This window comes from Sceloporus undulatus, chromosome 2 (assembly GCF_019175285.1).
Source record: "Sceloporus undulatus isolate JIND9_A2432 ecotype Alabama chromosome 2, SceUnd_v1.1, whole genome shotgun sequence".
Lineage (NCBI taxonomy): Eukaryota > Metazoa > Chordata > Lepidosauria > Squamata > Phrynosomatidae > Sceloporus > Sceloporus undulatus.
The window spans coordinates 81,591,398-81,612,205 of record NC_056523.1 but is presented as its reverse complement, the minus strand read 5'-3'; the positions used below and the strand labels follow the sequence as shown (position 1 = coordinate 81,612,205).

Here is a 20,808-nt window from a genome sequence, read left to right as displayed (position 1 = left end):
CCAGTGCATCACTGACCAAACAGCTCAGGTCACCCTCGACCATATGGCATCCATGACATATGTCACGCTGTTGACCCATCTCCACATGTGTCCCTTCCAGTCGTGGCTCCTCTCAGTTTTCAACCCTGCCTTCAATGATCCACAGAAATGGCTCCCTGTTCCAAAACCTGTCACCCGCTCCCTCCACTGGTGGCTCAACCTATGCAATGTCTTGGTGGGCATTCCCTTTCTGCCGCCACAACCTCAGTCTTCACTGACCACCGATGCCCCAAAAATGGGCTGGGGAGCCCATTTCGACAAACTCTCTGTCCACGGCAGATGGTCTTCCAAAGAGCACCAACTTCACATCAACGCACTCGAGATGCTAGCAGTTCAAAAGGCACTGAAGGCCTTCGAGCCCTCCCTATGGAACCAGCTTGACCTCCTCCTCACAGACAACACGACTGTGATGTATTACATGAACAAGCAGGGCGGTACCAGATCAGCCACCCTTCTCAGCCTCACCCTTCAAATTTAGAACTGGTGCATCCGAAGACATCTTGCAAGCCATACATCTCCTTGGAGAGGAGAACAAGCTTGCAAACAAACTGAGCAGAGCTCCAGACTCCTGACATGAGTGGCAACTGAACCCTCAAGTCGCCCTCTGCCTGTTTTCTCTGTGGGGAACACCGGACAGTGACCTTTGTGCTTCGCATCTCAACACTCAGTGCAACCACTTCTGTTCCAGGATCCTTTCACCTCGGTCCCAAGGGGATGCCTTCCTCTTCCAGTGGTCCAGCAAAAAGTTCTACGCCTTCCCTCCATTTCCTCTGATCACCAGGGTGGTAACAAAGCTACACACAGACAGACCGGACGCGATCCTGATCACCCCTTGGTGACCGAGACAGCCGAGGCTCGCCCCCCTCCCTCATCTCTCCAAAAATCTTTTCTGGCCTCTACCACTCCATCTTGACCTCCTGATCCTTCACGACAGTTGGGTTTGCCACCCTGATGTGGATACTCTCTGTCTCGGGGCATGGAGGATTCGGCCCTGCCCCGACTCTTGGTACCGGTCCAAGAAATCATCTTGGCTTCCCGAAAGTCTTACACTCAGCACTCCTATGCCCTCAAATGGGCTAAATTTTTGGTTTTTCTGTCCTTAGCAGGACTCACCTCCTTGGAGGTCACAGTCTTCATTGTTTTGGACTTCTTCCACCACCTCTCAGCATCTGGACTCTCCATTTTGTCCTTAAAATGCTACCTCGTGACCATCTGTGCACACTTCCAATTATTTGGCTGCCCATCCTTCATCACTGACCCACTCGTGAAGAAATTTTTCAAGGGCCTTGCCAACCTAAGACCGCTGGCAGTGATCCTGATCCCCACTTGGGACCTCCAGCTCATCTTGGCAGCACTCTCTACCTCTCCTTTCGAACCTCTGGCTTCCTGTGACCTCAGGCTCCTCACTTGGAAGACAGTCTTCTTGGTAGCCATCACCTAAGCATGCTGGGCCAGTGAACTCTGTGCCCTCCGTACGGACTCTCCGTGCTTGAAATTTTTTAAGGACAAAGTTGTCCTCTGTCCAGACATTTCCTTTCTCCCAAAAGTCATGTCCACCTTTCATCTCAGTCAAGACATGGTTCCCCCAATGCTAGCCCCGAACCTGACCACCGACACTGAGTGCTGGATCTACTTCCTTGATGTCAGCCGGGTGCTAGCCTTCTACCTCGACAGGATTTCATGCTCTCGTCATTCTCCCAGACTTTTCATTTGTTATTCAAACCCCAAAATGGGGCTTCCAGTCACACCTAAGCATTTCTCCAAATGGGTGACTGCTACAATCCTCCTCTCTTACGAGATTTTTGGGAAGATTCCACCTGCTCGAATTCGAGCCCATTCCACCAGGGCGGTAGCTTCATTTTCAGCCTTCCTCTCTGGAATTCCCTTGGAGGACATTTGCAAGGCTGGGGTTTGGTCACAACCTCTGACCTTTATCAAGCACTATAGACTTGATAACAGACACCGACATGAAGCAGCCTTTGGCAGAGCTGTTCTCTTTTCCAGAATTCACTAAGGTTAGTTGGCACCTGTCAAATAACTGACACTCACACTGTTTTTTCTGGTTTAATAATTGTTTATTGCCAGGACACTCCCTCCTCCACAGAGGAACAAGCTTGCCAGTCTAACCCATTTGTGTGCTTTACAGAGACCACGAAAAAGGACAGGTTGCTTACCTGTAACTGTAGTTCTCCGAGTAGTCATCTGCGAATCCACACAAATCCCGCCTGTCCTCCTCTCTGTCGTGTCCTTCTCTCTTCCTTGTCTGCTCTTACGGTGGACCTTTTTGGAACTGAGAAAGGGTGGGAAGACCTCCTGCCTATATAGAGGGTGGGCGGAACTACCACCAAAAAGTCTTCCCTAGCGATTCCAGTAGGATCCAAAAATGCTGCGCAGGCGCAGAATAACCCATTTGTGTGGATTCACAGATGACCAATCGAAGAACTATAGTTACAGGTAAGCAACCTGACCTTCCCTTTGCGTTCCTCTTACGCTGAGAAATTGTGACTTGGCCAAGGTCACCTAGGGGGGTTTCTTGACTAAACGGGATACAAACCCTCTTCTCCAGAGTCATGCTGGCTCTCTGCAGTCCTATACTGGAAATCATATTCCCCTGGCTTCATTGGGCGTTGGCCAAATACTTTCCAGTCTATCTTCGCATCTCAAAGAGCTAGGAATTTTCCTTTTAGAGAAATGGAAAGTGAATTCCAGCTCCAATGGTGCACCCTATTTGTGCCTTGAATTCTGCAAATTTGCAGTACATACACAGCATTGCTGCTGAATTAATGCAGTTAGATTGTTTGTGTAATCCTCAACAGAGATACACCTGGGTAGAAGAGGCTCTATTTGGTGACCTGCAATGAGGGCTCTGATGAGCCCTGGGTCCTCAGATGAGGTCAAATGTAGTGCTAACAATGGTGGACATGCTTGGAAAACAGAAGGCCTTCCTTCTTATGAGCTCATGCTCCTTACCTGATTATACATGTCACTTGCAAGTTACCCTTATTCCACCCATACGAGACCATGTTTACCATATCACAGCCAACCACTCTTCCTGGTATTATGTTGAAGCTTACTTTCTGTTTTCTCAGTCAGTATTCTTCTTTTGCCATCACTGCACTTATCATAACAATTTCCATTGGCACATTCCTTTGTCCATTTGAGCCTTTTGCTCCTTTGTGCACTGTTGACTTGTTATGCTACCTCTCTACCTCTGTGCTCCCCATACTGATTGGGCTGATCTCCCCTCCTCTCCTTTTTTTCATTCTCTTAGGATGTGCTGCATTTGGGTGAACCAGCTTCCTCCGAACTCTACCACTGCCAGCTGGAGCCTCAGGCTTGCTTCATCTTCACTGAGCAGCTGGGCCGCTTTGCACTGGTGGGGGAATCCCTGAGTATGGCTGCATCAAAACGCCTCAAACTGGTTCTGTTTGCACCCACAACATGTACTGGACTGGAATATGATGTCCGTGTGTACTGCCTCAGTGACACCCGGGATGCACTCAAGGTACTACCCCCGAAAATGGCCATGCTTCTCTGGAAATAATGTATGTGCAAACCACTGATCTTTTTTCACAACTATTCTAGAGTATTACATAAATCTCTAGTTTCAGTTAACCATTATTTGTTCAAAAATATCCCAACAGGTATGTGGCATTGACCATGGACCCAATATACAGGTTAAGTTTCCCTTATCCAAAATACATGAGACCAGAAGTGTTTTAGATTTTGGACTTTTAAAAAGATTTTGGAATATTTGCATATGGCCATCTGTCGGGGGTGCTTTGTGAGTTCCTGCATGGTACTGGATTGGACTAGATGGCCCTTGTGGTCTCTTCCAACACTATGATTCTATAATTCTAATTCTATATCTTGGAGATGGGACCCAAGTCTAAACTCATTTACAAAAATATACACCTTATACACATAGACTGAAGGCAATTTTATACATAATATTTTTAATAATTTTGCGCATGAAACAAAGTTTGTGTACACTGAACCATCAGAAAGCAAAGATGTTGCTATCTCAGTCACCCAAGAAAAAAGTTTTGGATTATTTTGGATTTTGGAATTCTGGATGAGGGAGACTCAACCTTTACTGCTTCTTGTAAGGACCACTTCACTACAGCTGCAAGCTGTCTAACCTCATCTTACCTAGGTGTCATGTTTTCCCCACCACAACACCAGTATCTTTTCTCCATTAAGAGCTGTTACAGACTGGCACTAAAAGTCACCTTGCAGGCAATGTGGCGGCATGGCATACACTTGCACTGATGCCACCCAGAAGCTACTTGCCTGCCCACATGTGGGATGGCTTCACAGTGCGGCATTTAGATGCTACACACTGCCCAAGTGCTGCAAAACCACAACATCGGCAGAAAAAGCGTTCTTTTGCTGGCTCAAAAAGGAGCAGCATTTTGCCACCTCTATTTAAGCCAGCAAGTAGCCGGATCAGGGCTGCAGCCTGCGGTTACCACAGCCCCAGTCTGGTGTTCAAAGGGGGGGGGGGCGTGAAGCCGCCCCTTCAGAGCTATCTGTTTGGGCTCTATGTCAGCATTGTCCATCCAGGGATTTTGCTATAGCAACAAAGACCAGCTACAAAATCCAGACTACAACTCAGCAACAGTTGGGGTCAGAAATAGGGATTGGCTGCTGGAAAGAGGACATTGTTGGTCCTTAAAACTCAGCTTTTCCTTCCTTGCTCCTCCTTTATGTTCATTGCAACACAGGAAGTGGTACAAGTAGAGAAGCAGATGGGAGGACAGCTGATTGGTGCACCACGGATTCTGCACTTCAAGGACAGTTACCACAACCTGCGCCTCTCCATTCATGATGTGCCCAGCTCACTGTGGAAGAGCAAGCTCCTTGTCAGCTATCAGGTGATTGTGGCCCCTAGATCTGGGAATGTCGTCATCCAGATAAAGAAGGGGCAGTGTGTTCACTCTTTGCCTGTAAGAGTTGGAGTTGGGGTTTCTGTTAACAGTCTAGGTCTTCTACTTTTCCTCCTCTGTTAGCTAATATTCTCTGTCTCATACCCTAGAATTCCCATACTAGGTTTCTCAAGCTAAGTAATTCATGTAGAGTCAAATTCTTCTTTGGAGGCAAGGAGCAGATTTCTGTCTACCACTTGTATATGGTCTCATTGCTGACTCAACTGGCATCTGCTCCCACGTTCAGCTTTGTCATGATGCACAAGCCTCCTGCTTTATCATCTTTAGATAAATAAAACATTCTAACCCGAGTGTGTCCATTCTGTCCTCACAGGAGATTCCTTTCTATCACCTTTGGAGTGGGTTGCAACCATATTTGCACTGCACCTTCACATTGGAACGACTCAGCACTAGCACTTGCCAGCTGGCTTGCAAAATCTGGATCTGGCAAGTGGAGGGCGATGGGCAGAGCTTCAATATTGACTTCAACATTGCCAAGGTGATAACAAGGGCACAGTGAAAAGAGGGTTCACAAAATGGTTTGTGTTGTACCCTTTGTCCTGGAAGGGATTTCCTGTGCTATGTGGAACTGGCCATGAAAGACCCTGTTAAACATAGCACCATGGAGACTGGCAAGGCAGCATTAAGTTATTTGGCTGGGTGCACATCTCTGTCTCTACTTTGGAACAGATTGCAAGTATTTTATGTGAAGATATATTATGGATATTGCTGCAGGGCTTGGAAAAGTTATTTAATTCGACTACAGTAATCATAATCCCCCAATTGATGACTCAGGAATTCTGGAAGTTGTAATATTTTTAGGCTCTGGATCTTGGGCACTGTCTCCTAGAGTTCCTGTTGAACAGCCCCAAGAGCAAATGTTCAAGGCAAGACTATGGGCTGGAACAGACAGGCTGGAAAAGCCAGCTGCTGGGCAGCTTGGGGATGTGGTCTTTTGACAACGCATGCCCCCAAGATGCCCAACCAACCAGATGAGGGCAGCTTCAAGTTATTCCGGGGGCATGACATTTTGACAACGCACGTACCTGGCACGAAAGCCACTTGGAGATTGTGCCGGGGCTGCACGAGGCAGCCCTTTTCCAGCCCAAATTGGAACAGAACTTTTCCACTATTTGGGCTGGTAGCAGAGGGCTCCTTCAGGACAGTGGCATGTTTGCCGCAGTAGAGGCAGCTTCAAGCTGCCCCTTCATGGCCATCTGTTTCAGACCTGTGTCAGGGTGGCTTTCCCTTTTATATAACATTTCTCTTAAGTTCTTCTACTTGCTTGCTTTTCTGGCTAACAACATATAGCCAGAATTGTATGTAGGCTGCAGTTATGTGTGTGCTCAGAAAAAAACACAACATGAGCTGCTCAAGGGGTTTTTCAGATTGGTCTAAAGAAGTATAAATTCTCACAGTATAGCTCCTTGGATTTTGCCAGTTGTCATCATCTCCACATCCATTCTTTCAATTTTTTTTCAGGAGCTACTGTATTTGTAACAATTTCTAGTGGTTTTCCAAAGGTGCTTTGTTCAGTTGGTCCTCCGGTATGAAATTTCTCATCTCTGAACATAAAAAATTTAGAATTATAGTGGTAAACTTGACATTTAAAATAAAATGTTGTAGCTGATGCTAAGAATGGCCAGAAAATAGTCCAGGAAAACAGAAACATATTATCATGGAGTTGGAAGAGACCCCAAAGGCCATCCAGTCCAACTCCCTGCTATGCAGGAATGCACACTCAAAGCTTTCTTGACAGATGGCCATCCAGCCTCTGTTTAAAAACCTCCAAAAGGAGGAGACTCCACCACTCTCCAAGAGAGTGTGTTCCAGTGTCAAACAGATTTTTAACTTCAGGAAGTTCTTCCTAACGTTTAGGTGGAATCTCTTTTCTCGTAGTTTGAATCCATTGCTCCATGCCCTAGTCTCTGGAGCAGCAAAAAACAAGCTTGCTCCATCCTCAACATCATTTGGATATTTGTAAAAAAAACACAAGCAAACCAGGAACTTCAGCAACATATGCTGCAACTTCCAGGAATGTTTGCCCTGTGTAGAGACGCCCCAAGACACATTGTTGCTGGCTTCATAAATCCTGCTTTGCCAACTAGAAAGTGTGTCAAGCCTGCATATCCCCCATTCATTCTTTTCTGTGCCATAAATGAAGGACTCTTGGCTTAGTTGATTTACAAACCAAGATAATATGCAAGAGTTTGATCCTGAACTATGTTTGTTCTTTGATTCATAAGTCATGGATTATGTTACTTTGTCTTCAGATTCCCCTTTGCTCTTTATTATCAAGCAAGCAGGGGAGATGGGGGACTAGCTGTGGTGATCTTTCAGTGTTTGTCCTTTTCCCTAGCCTGTCTAGTCAGATAAGGGCATATCTGGGAGAAAATCACATTGGGGCAGGGTGGAGTGGAGTCATCACTTAAAAATAATATGCTTCAAAGCTCTGTTTTTTAAAATTCCAATAAAAGTTAATAGGAGAAAGCAACCTCATTAGAAGAGACATGTTTGTTCTAGTGTCTTCTCCCACCCAGAGCTGTCACTATGAAGCTGTTACATGCCCAGTAGATCATAATAGCTTCTCTCCTCTTGCCAGGATGCTCGGTTCTCGGATTGGCTGCCCCCAGACAATGAGGCTGGCTCCCCTGCCCTGGTGGGCCCCAGTGCCTTCAAGATCCCTTTCCTCATCCGCCAGAAGATCATAAGCAGCTTGGATGCACCAGGGACTCGAGGGGCTGACTGGAGAGCATTAGCTCAGAAGTTGCACCTTGACAGGTAAAAAGGGACTCTATATAAAACTGTGCCTGGAGAATCAAAAATCTGAGCTAGTACTGCCTATAGAATGGATGGATCCTGCAGAAATCCTTGAATAGGTGGGAAGTGGGATGATGGAGCAAATGGGGTACAAGGTTTTGCGTGGAGGGGCAAAAAGCACAGATGTGCTCTATTTCTTCCAGGACAATGGAGGGCATGGAACTAGTACTGGGGATATTGATCTACATTATGATTGCTTCCCTTCTTTCCACAGCCATCTCAACTTCTTTGCTTCGAAACCCAGCCCAACAGCCATGATCTTGAACTTATGGGAGGCACGTCACTTCCCCAATGGGAACCTCAACCAGCTGGCTGCTGCTGTGGCCGAAGTGGGCAAGCAGGACAGCTCCCTCTTTATGGTTTCAGAGGCTGAGTGTTAAGGCACTCAGAGGGGCAGCACAGGCTTTCACTGGGGGATGACAGGAGGCATCTCCATTTGAAGAGGACAATGCTTTCAACACTCATCCTGCTTTGAATAGGCTTGTGTTCCCCATCTGAGGCATACTGGCCTCATGCCCTCTATTCCTTGTGCCAAATACAGCCAGAAAGAAAGCACATTGGTCTTAGTCTCCAGTAGCCATGGAAGCAGCTACTACATGCCTGCCCTCCCAGCACTAAGGAAGCTCGGGGACTGGCTGGAGAAGGCCTGTCCTTTCTACTGGCACTGGCAATAGATTCTGGTAAAGTGTCTGGCTTGCTCATACATCCAGCACTCTCTTTTACCTCCTCATGGGGACACGAGGGCAGGGAGATGGCAAGCAGAGTGCTCATTGTGAGTGGCCCGGACAAACAGGTAAGCTTTGATCTTGGAGCTGAGGTGTCTGTGTCCCTCTCACTGCAGTCCCATGTAGGAAGTCCCATGCTGTGGTGAAGTAGAAAGTGAGGGGGGAAAGCTCAGGGTCATTCCAGAGCCATCTCTGTATAGTGGGGTTTTGTTTCTTTTGTTTTTTCTAGCCCAAGAGAGACCCAAGGCCCAGGCCTATGGGACAGCCCAGGTGTGGGTGGCTTGCAGACACTGGGCACCCTAGGAGACAAGAGAGCGACATGCAATGTAGGCAGAGGGCAGCCCAGGGCTAAGGGCCAGGCTGTCCTGAATGACTGGATCTGTGCCTCCTTAGTCTTTGCCGAGTGTATATGCAAAGGGAATTGTGCGTGTGCGTGGCAGTCCAATCCGTGCAGTGAACATGTGCTGGACCAGGAGGGTCCGTGCCGTATTGTGTAAAGATCGTTTTTTATTCTGTATTCAAGTGCATTCAAGTATTTACACTTGGCCTTATGTACATATAAGCATCCCGCACAATGTTTTGGCGGGCACGAATGTAAATAAATTATATATATATATTGCTACATGGGCTTCTTTTGTCTGTGCTCACATTGAACAGATGGAAGGACCATTATATCTGAAGAGAGGCAGATAGAGACAGATAAAGAGCTCTCCAGAAAGCCCTGTAAGTGAAGACAAGTCCAGGGTTGTGAAGTTGCCCCTGTTTTAACCCCCTGTGTCAGAGTTAATTTTGGGTCTACCTCTTTGGCAAAAAGGATAGCTTGAGAGTCAAGAGGTGGTGGCAAGAATTTGCTTTATTTTCCTACCCCATCTCCTTGGTTGCTTGTGAGTGTGTGAAAGATCTCAAGAGAAAAGAGTTGTAAAGACAAAACACCACAACAACTGCAATGTGCTTTTTCTGCAACTTTGCCACAACTGCCTCAAAGAATGGTGAAATTCCATGCTGCTGATCAGTCAAGATGTGGCAGAAAACGCTCACGTGTCCTGCTTATTGAGAGGCCTTTATACAAGCCAAGCGGACATGACTCTTATTTATGGCAGGCCACAGCAGCAATCAGGGCAGCTCCCTTCCCAGAGCCATCCTCTGACAACAAAAATTTGACAGTACAGTTTGGAGCCAGTAGTGCCACGGTGTCGTGAAGCTTCTTTGCAAAGCTGAGAACAGGAAGAGAAAATGTTTATGAGTTGCAGAAGTCAGTGTTCATCCTACAATCAATCCCTCCATTACCAGCAACACAGCATTTCTGAGCCAGAACAGACTGGCCAAAAGAAGCAGCTTCCAGACACTTTTGGGGGCATGCTGTTTACATGACACACCTCCCTAAAGCAGCCCGAAGTCACTTCGATGCCACGCTCTGGTCCTTTGTACCGAAGCAAAAGGGAGTTTGACTAATCCGGCACCAGGTGGCATGGGTTGGGGCCAGCTGTGGCAGCCCACTTTGAGAGTGGGCCATGTGGTTGCCACAGTCCCAGCCCAGATACCCCCAAAGAAAGCACATGCTTTCCATGGATTATGCAGCAATTTAGCAATTGCCACCCTTTGCCACCCACAGTTCTTCCAAGTACTATAGTCCTCTTGTATGGAACAGTGCTAGCAAAATTTCTCTCCATGCTTAAAGACAACTGTCATCACCTCTGCCCTTCCTGTTCATGTTATCCAGTAGAAAACCAAGGTTTCTATTTCTTTTTGTGCAGTGTGTTAGGTTAAAACCTCACTTGCCCCACAATCATGCGAAATCAACTCACTAATGATGCATCTTATAGAGCGTCCCATCCACACCAACGGTCACCTCCAGCTTTGTCATGCGCTTATTCTCTCGGATCTTTTCCACAACAGCAGCCACTCCAGCTGCACACATCTTAGCAGCACGTGAAGAGATGGTATGGCACACTTCTTTCACCACGAGGGCATCCTCAGCAGACACAGACAACCCGAGGTCTTCCAGGACACTACACACATGTTGGTGGCCTTGGCTGCTGCTTTCAGAACATCAGAATCAGTGATGGAGTCTTGGACCTTCTGGGGCCTTATTGTATGTGGAAATATAGGGGCTCTAGAACAGATTCTAGGCAAAAGAACTATCTCCCTCTTAGAATACACTTATTCTGAAAGAAGTTGTTCACCGCCCTGGTTTTTAGAAGGGCGGTATATAAATAAAGTTTTATTATTATTATTATTATATTATTGTTCCCCAGTAGGTCTGTGTGAGCAGTTGTGACTAGTAACAAATTTGTACATTCCAAGCTCAACTGCTAGCACTATGTTCAAATAAATAAATAAATAACCTCAAATTCTCCATTATAAGCCACACATTTAGTACTCAGAATAAACTACTGAAGTCCGTACAATGTATGTAAATTTTCCTGTTTTCCATAAACTTGCCTAGTTCGCTTGTTTGCCAAATTTAGAATCTGGGACAAGGAATAGCTGTTTAGGAAAAGAAGGAGGAGATGTCAGTTTAGACAAGAGGTAGGTAATGAAAGGAGGAGAGCAAGTAGGGCAGAGACATACTGCTGTAGTTTGAACTACATCTTTTGCAAAAAAAAAAACCAAACAAACAAACAAACCAACAACAACACCAAATGAACATTCTCAGGAATGTGTCATCTACTCCAAAATTTAAAATCTGCATGGAATGGCAGGATTCCTGGTATAAACTAAACAGATCCACACTTACTCCTCAACACTTGTCAAGAATTTGGTGGGAAAGATGTCTTTGCTCTTTAGTATAAAGGACTCTCGACCCTTAAAGAGGATCTTGCGAGATGCTAGTTCCAGGAGAATGTGGCGTACGATCTCACCCAAGTACATGCCACTGATGAGCTTCTCATACCTGGAAGAGAGATAGGCTTAGTGTCCAGAGGAAGATGCTGCTGACAGACATCACCTCACAGCTCAGTCCAACTATACTCAGTTTCCTTGGCTTACCTCTGCTGGCCAGCATTGATGGACTGTGCATCCACTTTTTTGTCAAAAGGTGTCATGTAGTTTTCAAGACAACCATCATCTCCAAAGGCCCCCCATTCCATGTTGATACACATCCTGCCCTCGTCACCCTCCACAGTGCCTATGTTCTTCATCTCCTCCATGTAGCAAGCATTGCTACCCGTTCCTGTGAAAGAATATAGGGAAGAAATAATCACTACACCAGATGGACCATCACATTTTTCCCCAGCAAAGGAATTCTCAGGGTCAAGGCTAAAGAATGAATCTTCAGCCCTTGCATTTCAGCTACATGTCAGGAAGCAGTGCCCTGGAGCCTCTGGTCATAAGTCCTTAAAGGCATACAGAGGTGTCTAATTTTGGGAAGCCACCCCCACCCCAGATTTGAAGAAGGTATCACATGTTTAATCTCGCTGTCCATCAAAAGTCATTCCTACCCTCTTATTCCTAGCTAGGAATGTGATGGAGGGCAGAATATAATTTCCTAAAGTAAATACCCCTATCCTTACCAACAATAAGGCCAACCTCGCACTTGGGGTCCCCGTAGGCGCATGACATCATGGTTCCCACAGTGTCATTCACTATGGCAACCACATCTATATCAACATTCTGGGGGGGAAAAGAGGGAGGGAGAGACAGACAGAGAGCAGCAAGATGTGTTACCAAGCAACATGATTTCCTATCACCACAGTAACCAGAAAAGACCCATAGGCCCTGCCGCTTGGGAAATAGGCCCCCTCTGCCTCCCTTGTGTATATCCCTGGGGCCATCGGCCTGCAGGGAGCTCTCAAGCTCTGTCACTGCTATCCAAGCTAGTTTGGTGAAAGGGCACAATGGCTGCTGGAATGTCTTCAACCCTCTTGCTGGGATATGTAGTGACCCATCAGGCAAGACAACAGGTGTGTGTGTGGAGGGGGGAGGACTTCTTTCAAGAACATAAAGCATAGCAATGCTTTAACACCAGTACAGCAACAAAAATGTAAAAAACTAAAAACTCACTTCTCAAGACTGTTTAATATACAAGAGCTTTCACCTCAATGTCATCTCCAGTTCCAAGCCTGCTTTTTGCCTGATCCTTAAGCCCAAGTGCATGAATTGTCTTATATGCTTCACTTTCCAGATCTTACAAGAAATCTATGCCCAACTTCCCTCAAGCCTGCCATACCTCAATACACACTCTCCCCTTGCCCTCTCTCACACATAGACATATAACATACATGAAATAATTTCCTCATGGAAAGCACCTTTGGAAACAGGCAATTTTAAGCAGACACCACATGGGGGAGAGAAGCTTAACCAGTTCCTTTACTGACGCTTCTGTGATCACTTGATGATACCATTTAGAGCAGAGATGTGGCAAGCAGGAAAATAGTTACACACCCATTCCCTGGGTCCAAATCACCTCCTCCTGGGGCCACATTACCCTATGAAAAGCAGGTATGTGATTATAGTCATGTGAATATGGTATAATAAGTAGTCAGTCCCTAACAGTGGCTGGGATGTAGCCTTTCATTTTGATAATGAAATCAAGCCAAAGCTCTGCCAAATATAGCCAGATCTTTACCCAAGGACTTAAACATACCGGTCTACGCTGCATTGCCACCTTCAGCAAGTTCACAACATCTTCTCCCACACACCCACTGGCACTGAATCCCTTTGTCCATCTCAGCAAGATGCCCTGTGAAACCAAGAAGAGAAAAAAATGTATAGCTGGATTGCCTTACCTGACCTTTCCACCACGTCTATTCCTATGCACTACTTTATGCCATTTTGATGCTATCCTTGGACTCTGCTCCAACTACAGTGCACTGAGGAAAAGGAAGAAGATGGCCTGCAGGCAGTGCTGGGAGCACACCTCTAGGAAAGCGGTGGCATGAGCAAGTGTACTTGTTGCTGTATAGAAAGGGCATCAACATTCTGCAGACCCTGTCTTTTCTGAGCTTTTATCAGGTAATATTCATTCATTTTACAGCCCATCTTTCTTGAAGCTTTAAGGACTAGAAACTTGCCAATATTAAATTTAGCAATTTGTCTGTGCTTGTACAGAACTATAGCATCTACTACACTCAAGTACTAAATGGAAATACCAAGCAGAACTATAGCCAAATGTCCCAATCACTTTTTTGTCAAAAGTGGCATTCCCAACTGATCATTAGACTGCATAGTTTAGAAGGGTATGTTAATCAGTTTTGTGGATATCTGTTTCATATTATCTGTAAACATTATAAAAGCAATGCTGTTCTCATCTGGTTGGAAGAGTTTCCTCTTTCCATCTTGAGGGCCACAATATAATTCAGTCTCCTTTCTCTCAAACGCCATTACTGATAAATATATATATATACCATCTAAGTGCCAAGATGTTGCTCTGTACCTTGTCCAGGCTGACTTGATGGCAGGGAAAGGAAAAAGTAAAACCTAGTGGTAGCGCTCGTCCCAAGATGGTGTGCTTGCTGTGGAAATCCACCATACAGTTAACAATGAGGTCAAAGAGCTGCAGGAATAAATGAGGCATGAATCCCATGTGAGACAGAAACAAAGATGGATAGAAGACAGCTCAGCTAGCAAAGGAGCTGGCCCCAATGGAACATCCTTCCCCACAGACACCAGTGTCCCAGTTGTAAGGGTCAAACTAGACCTAACATTTTTAGCAAAAGTGCTCCCCCATGCGGGGAAAGACATATGCTTCTCATAGCATGTGATTTCCCTCTCTATTACCTCTCTTACATTGAACATACTTTGCTTTATGACTAGTCATTAGGATATAAGCATAGGCTTAATTGGCAAATTTGATCACTGAGCCACACTTTTTGGAGAGTTCCCATTGTGAGAGAGGAAATGGTTTAGTAATAGGGAACAGAAATTCTTCTGAATGTCTAGTTTGGCTCTATAGTCTATAATAGTTGCATATTCATTGCAATCTTGTCATCCACACATAAACACCTACCTCTTCTGCATTGCTCTGTGCTACGTTTGGTGGAACAGTGTAAATCTCACTGGTCATGCGCACACCACCTTCCTCTTTGCTTCGCACTTGCACCAGCAGAACTCGGAAATTGGTTCCACCCAGATCTAATGCCAGGAAGTCACCCCTCTCTGCAAAAAGTAGAACTTGGGTAAAAGAGGCAACTCCACACAAAGCCAGTGCCAGCATCAGTTGCTGAAAGTTGGACTTCCTTTGCCCTTGTCTCCAGGGCTCAGCATCATGCCAATCATTGTTGGTAATAAGAAAAAGAATGAGAGGACACATGCAATTTGTCATCTGGCATAATGTTGTTCAACTGATGTGTTGGGTCTTACTACTGGGTTCATAGACTCATAGAGGTAGAAGGCATACCAAGGGCCATCTAGTCCATCCCATTGCCAAGGAAGAATTAAACAACAAAAGTACAACTAAACGATTCCTGAGACAGCTGCAGTAGTTCCAGACCCAAGGGGGGGGAAATCTGACCCAGGCTTTCTGTCCATCCAGCACAGCTTTCCTGAGACAATTAGATCCACCCAAACAGTTCAGAGCTCTTGCTATCCTACATGCAGGGCTGCTCCCACTATGTTGCATCCTGCCCTCACCTGTGCCATCTGGCAAATTGCGCACGTAAGTAGGCAGCATGCGGACAGTGGCTGTGCTGTGTGTCTCCTTCGACAGGCCCTTCTCCATCTCCTGTCTCATCAAGTTCCGTAGTTTTTCAAGTTCTACCACAGAAAGCTGGAAAGGCGCCAGGATCTGGGCCACCCCCTCCTGCTGATTTCTAAGTCGCACTGCTACAGCAGCCATTAAGGCAGCCCCATAGCCACTGCCACCCTCTGATGGGACAAATTGGATGGTACATTCAGGGGCCAGTGATTTCAATGTCCGCTGCATGATTTCAGCGTACCTGGAAGGGAAAATAGTGTAAGAGAAGGAGAATTACTAGAAGTAACCTATGCAGTTTATCAGTTCTTCTTGGCCTGCCCCCCTTCCCCCATCCTTAGGATTGTGACAGCTCCAAAAAGTTTAGGAAGATTTCTTAGATTAATTAGTTTTGGGGCCTGTTTACAGTAACCAAACATTTAAACAACTCATTTACTGAGATCACAGCCTTTCAATTCTGATAATGTAAACTGACCCTTTAGCTTCGAAGGCACCAGTGTCCCAGACCCTGGTATCATGGGAAACAAGAATTTGAGGATATTCAGGTAGATGGATCACTTTATGTCTGATTAATTGAATGTCTGATCGGTATGTGCAGGCTACTGTACTAGAAAACATGATGCATTAAAAGAAAGGAGTAGGGATGCAGCTACACTGTAGAAATAATGCAGTTTGACTCCACTTTAACTGCCATGGCTCTATTCTACAGAATCATGGGATTTATAGTTTTGGAAGGCATGAGCACTCTTTGGCAGAGAAGGCTAAAAACTTAGTAAAACTGCAACTCCTAAAATGGCACAGGATAGAGCTACAATCATTTGTCCAAGGGGTTGTGGGTGCTGTGAGTTTCTTGGTTTTAATCTGAATAAGTGCTCTTATTCCCCATACAGTTCCTTACTGTGTCTGACTCTTGTACAGTTCCCCATCCACAGCCAGAAAGGTCTTCAGTTCTGACTGCCCTTGAGCAGTCCGGATATGAGTAAGAACACCTGCCAGTCCAGCAGCACAGAGGTTGGCAGAACGGGTAAATACAGCTTGGCATATTTGCTGTACATGGAAACAGTCTTGGTTGCTTGCCACCAGTCCAAGGCGGAAAAGAAAGTTCTTGGCTCTGGCCAGGCCCACTTTTCCACTGTAATTAAAACAACACATGAATTAAGCGGCTGGACAAGAAGCATAAGCAAGACTCTGCACTAGCTGTTCACTGGTTTCAGCAAAAGATTAAAATCTACTCTAAGTGGAAATCATTTTCCCTTTCACCCATAACAAAGTGATACAAGCAGATGTCAACAACTGATTTTCTAATGTACATATTATAAAAGTATTAGGAAACATCACAAGATATATAACAAAAAACCATACATGGACCATGGTCTCTTGTCCATGAGAAAGAACGAACAAAACCAAAATGTATAGATGAACAATACATTTATTGTGACTAATTTGTCAGGTTTTATTTACTAGCATGTTAACTCTCAAGGCAGGACTCACTTTTATTCCTTGCTTCCACTTTTATATGCTAAATGAAGTTGCACTATATTTCAGAATATCACAACTGGTGTTACAATGAATCAAATCATTGGTCCATCTAGCTCAGTATTGTCTGCTGTATGGACTGGTGTGTAGCCCAGCCCTGCTTAGAGATACTAGGTGCTGAATCTGGGATGCAATGCATGTGTACTATCACAATGCTGCAGTCTTTCCCAGCATGACTCTTACTTCCATAATATTTAAATATACATTTTGTACATTAAGAAAAAAAATAAAATTGTAAATAATTAAAACATTAATACATTTAATTTATTAACGAGGGAGGAGAAAGAAGTATGCAATCATAGCCACTTAGGCCCATACCATGGAGAATATCTACAGTCATCCTCGGGAATGGATTCTATTTCTCAAACTCTACCTTCCTGGATATTTAATATCTGTGTAGTTGTATAGAAAAGGGAGTTTCAGCACATGTAGCTTCTCTAAGCAACCTTCACCTGCTGAAATACTCTCTTGCAATTATTAAAAATACAAGAGCCTTGCCATATTTTGCATCAGAAACAACCTAACCTTATCCGTTATAAGCCTTTTTTGAAAGAAGTAGTTGTCTACATCTCGGAGAAGTTGTTCTCTCTCTCTTTGGAATTTTGGTAGTATTTCCTTTATTTGTTTGTTTATTGGCATGGCTTTATTGGAGCAGTGTGACCATATCCATGATTTATCCAATAGAAATCTTTCCAAACAATTCCCTAAATTCCCCTTTTCCCTTCATGTAATCTGCAATGTGTAAATCTCAGGTTTGACGTGTTACTCAACAGCTCCAAGTATTCCCAAGCCAATAATGTCTGAAAGCCAGCATCAAAAGTCAGGACATAAAGTCTTGGCCAGATAGAACTGTGCTTGTCTCCCCCTCACCTTCCATAGGACTCACCTTTCTCTTGCACACACCCTTGTAGTGGCCAGGAAAGAGGGGGGACTGCAGGAAAAGCAGTTGACTATGATCAAGTAGCCAGATGTACAATGACAAGGGTATTCCCCAGGGTCACCCAAGGGTCTTATGCCCTCCATGGGTTTGCTGTTGTGAAGCCAAGAATTTGTCAGAAAGTGTTCTGGTGGCCTCTGTGACAGCAGTTGGTGGCAGAGCAGGTGTAGCAGGTAGGGAAGTGAGGGCTGATTTTGCAGTTCCCTCCAACCTGCAGCCTTGGACAATTGCTTTAGTTCACTTCATGGAAGAGCTGGCCCTACTAAAATTTCTTAAGGTCTACAGACTGGGGAGGAGATTTGTGCCATAGCAGGAAGAAGGCAGGAGGTTGTATTTGCAAAGCTGTCTCCTGATAAGAAAACACTTTGATGGGAAACAGCATTACTCTTGCTCCTAGTTCTGTGGGTTAGTTCCCTAATTCTTCATGGAATACCATCAAATAGCATTCATTTCATACACAAGAGTGCTTTCAAAGTAGAAAAACATTTGACAATCATTTGTAAAATTCAGCCATGGAGAATTATATATTGCTTTCAAAGTTTTTTCCCTCTACATGGAAAATACTTTTACTTAGAAAATGCACAGACACCTTTACTGAAGTATATGAAACAATTAACTATCTTTTTTTTTTGTGATGGGTTACACTGTTTTTTCAAGTACATATCTGGCTAATAAATTTTAAAGAAAAGAATCAAATGGCAACCCTAGGGAAACCATACTGTTTATCTTTATCCATGTGAAAACTGATTCTTTATGCTTGTCTCTAATTTTTATTTTTAAAGCTACTTTTCTTCTTCAAAAAGGAGATGTCTTGCAGTGATGATTATCACTGGGACTGTTCATTAAATATGTCACACTTTTAACAAAAGAATTAACCCTATCACAATTCATCTCTCTAGCAAACATACATAGGCATCCTACATCACATAGCTATAGAGATGTTTGTGTGTGTGTGGACAGAAAAAAGCCTGCTCAGATGGATGAGACAAGGAAAAATGGAAACTGAGGACATCAGAAAGGTGAGACGAAATGCAGCAGAACCTGCAAAGATCAATTGGGAGGTTATGCAAAAGAGGAGGAGGAGGAGGAGCAAAAGGAAAGCAAGGAAAGGCAACGAATACCAGAATATTAAATGGATATGTGCGATATTACATTTTAGCCATATTCCTTTTCATAATTGCTATTTTTTTCCTTTCAGTTGGTGAGGGAGAGATTTTATGAATGACGCTAAATCCTCATTTCTTTTGATGCCTTCATCTATCTCAATGTTTTATTTTGACAGATATGGCTATGTATCTAGGTGTTCTATGGCATATATGTTTCAAGTTAATCCAGTAATTCATGTGCTTCAGTGTATGAGCCATAGATAAAATTAATTTGGAGAGTTTCTCCCTCCTAGATGTCTGATCTAGGAGCTACCTAAGAAGGCCTGCCAAGTTCTTCTCGGCTACTACTAGGATGATCAGGTATCCCAACATTTGCTTGAAGGACTCACTTACTCTATGATCTCCACAATGTCTTGAAGCTCCAGGTTTCCTTTGGTCAGAAGGGTAGGAGTCAAGACCCCATTGAAAAGGTCACCCTTCTCAGCCAGGCTAGCCAAAATCACGCGAACAGTGTCACACAGGTACATGCTACCAACCAACTTGTCAAATCTGGCAGAAAAAGTAAACATGAAAATCAGTGCAGAAAGCAAAAGAGTTGGGCTGAAATGCCTATCCTGGGTAGCTGGCAGGAATTCACCTACATCTAATTCATCTTGTGCATATGAGAAGGCATGACTGTTTCTCAAAACACCTGCTGCTAATAAAGGCAAGGCACCAAGTTATCATAGGCTCTCACCCTGTAATAACAATACAGTGAAAGTACATGAAACATCTGTTATTTAGCTATATAACTGTGCTTCTAGGATCCTACTTTCAAGACTAGGTGGTAGTTATTTTTGTTCTAGTATATAGAATAGTAAATCATTATAGTATATAATATAAATTATTATATTATAGAGGCCCTCCCTCCATCCACCATCATCCAGAAGGACAGAAAGGTAGGCCAGCTCCATTCGGCTTAGCCACAGTAAGAAGGGCCCTCCCTCCATCTGCCTTGGTCCAGGCAACAGAGGAAGAGAAGATCTGCTGGACCTTTGCCTTTTCCCACTTCCATTCCCTTCTCCTTTTGTGCCTTGTCATTTTAGATTGTAAGCCTGAGGGCAGGGAAATGTCTAATTAACAATTTGTAAGCCGCTCTGAGAGCCTTTTGGCTGAAGAGCGGGGTATAAATTCTCTAAATAAATAAAAATAAAAAAGAAATCCTGAAAATGCTCAGGTGGAGGTATGGGAGAGGCAAAACAAATGTGAAAGCTTGATAACGGCTTTTTAAAATCTCAGAATGATTGGACCAAAATCTGAATACTTGGTGCTAATTAACATTTTATCTACTTGTTATACTAGAGAGTCCCACTGGTGTTTGAGGCACTTACATGGGTCGGAACAATCAAGAGCATTTAGGGTGTACCTGCAAGGGCCAGTGGGCCAACTGCAGTTCCTCAACACAAGGCCATGTGTGCATGTTTCTATCCTATTTTACAGAGTTTTGTTCTGCAAACATATATACATAGATGCAGTAAATTTATTTGGGATGTAAAGTGCAAATTGGTTCTCTGAGTCTGAGAAACTCTGGACTTTATCACACAGTGACCTATGTGCTGTCATCCCAAAAATAGTTAAAGTGCAGTCACGCCAGAAAAGCAAGCCCATTTGCTAATGGGTATCAAATGCAAGAGCACAACAAGGGTTTAAAGGCACACTATTTAGAGTTAGATTCAAATTTGGCTATCAGATGGGTGAGGACAAATCCCCATTGCTTAGAAATATCTGTTCTGAGCATGCTCCAAACTGTCACTTCCACAAGTGCCTTGCCCACATGCTGCAAGGAGGGAGGCAAGGGAAACCAGGGAGGGAAGCCTCTTTTCCCCAAAAGCTGTGTCTGAGGAAGGCAGACAAACTCCGTCAAACCACAAAGACACATACATACACACAAGAGTCATATGAGTCCTATCCATCCATCCATCCACCTATTGTACCTATCTCTGTCATCTGTCTCTCTGTGTCATCTCTCTCTCTCTGCCATCTGTCTGTCTGTCTGTCTATCTATCTATCTATCTATCTATCTATCTATCTATCTATCTATCTATCT

General features: G+C 44.4%; 2 protein-coding genes across 7 annotated transcripts in view; one reads left to right on the top strand and one right to left on the bottom strand.

Moving 5' to 3' along the window:
- Positions 1-9,134, top strand: part of UNC5A (unc-5 netrin receptor A) — a 164,051-nt gene extending 154,917 nt beyond the window's left edge. For both annotated transcript variants that reach the window (XM_042454639.1, XM_042454640.1), the window contains 5 exons: positions 3,311-3,544; positions 4,767-4,916; positions 5,302-5,466; positions 7,570-7,748; positions 8,002-9,134. In XM_042454639.1, coding sequence (XP_042310573.1) covers positions 3,311-3,544; positions 4,767-4,916; positions 5,302-5,466; positions 7,570-7,748; positions 8,002-8,167 — 894 coding nt within the window. In that variant the 3' untranslated portion in view covers positions 8,168-9,134. The remainder of the gene's footprint in view (positions 1-3,310; positions 3,545-4,766; positions 4,917-5,301; positions 5,467-7,569; positions 7,749-8,001) is intronic.
- A 232-nt stretch (positions 9,135-9,366) lies between these two features.
- HK3 (hexokinase 3) overlaps positions 9,367-20,808 on the bottom strand; it is a 78,392-nt gene continuing 66,950 nt past the window's right edge. For 4 of the 5 annotated variants that reach the window (XM_042455213.1, XM_042455211.1, XM_042455209.1 and 1 more), the window contains 11 exons: positions 19,116-19,271; positions 16,042-16,275; positions 15,083-15,387; positions 14,460-14,608; positions 13,887-14,006; positions 13,098-13,193; positions 12,025-12,124; positions 11,501-11,684; positions 11,250-11,405; positions 10,318-10,551; positions 9,367-9,726 (listed from right to left, as the gene is read on the bottom strand). In XM_042455213.1, the coding sequence (XP_042311147.1) occupies positions 9,600-9,726; positions 10,318-10,551; positions 11,250-11,405; positions 11,501-11,684; positions 12,025-12,124; positions 13,098-13,193; positions 13,887-14,006; positions 14,460-14,608; positions 15,083-15,387; positions 16,042-16,275; positions 19,116-19,271 (1,861 nt within the window). In that variant the 3' untranslated portion in view covers positions 9,367-9,599. The remainder of the gene's footprint in view (positions 9,727-10,317; positions 10,552-11,249; positions 11,406-11,500; positions 11,685-12,024; positions 12,125-13,097; positions 13,194-13,886; positions 14,007-14,459; positions 14,609-15,082; positions 15,388-16,041; positions 16,276-19,115; positions 19,272-20,808) is intronic. The other variant, XM_042455210.1, reaches the window with a different exon arrangement.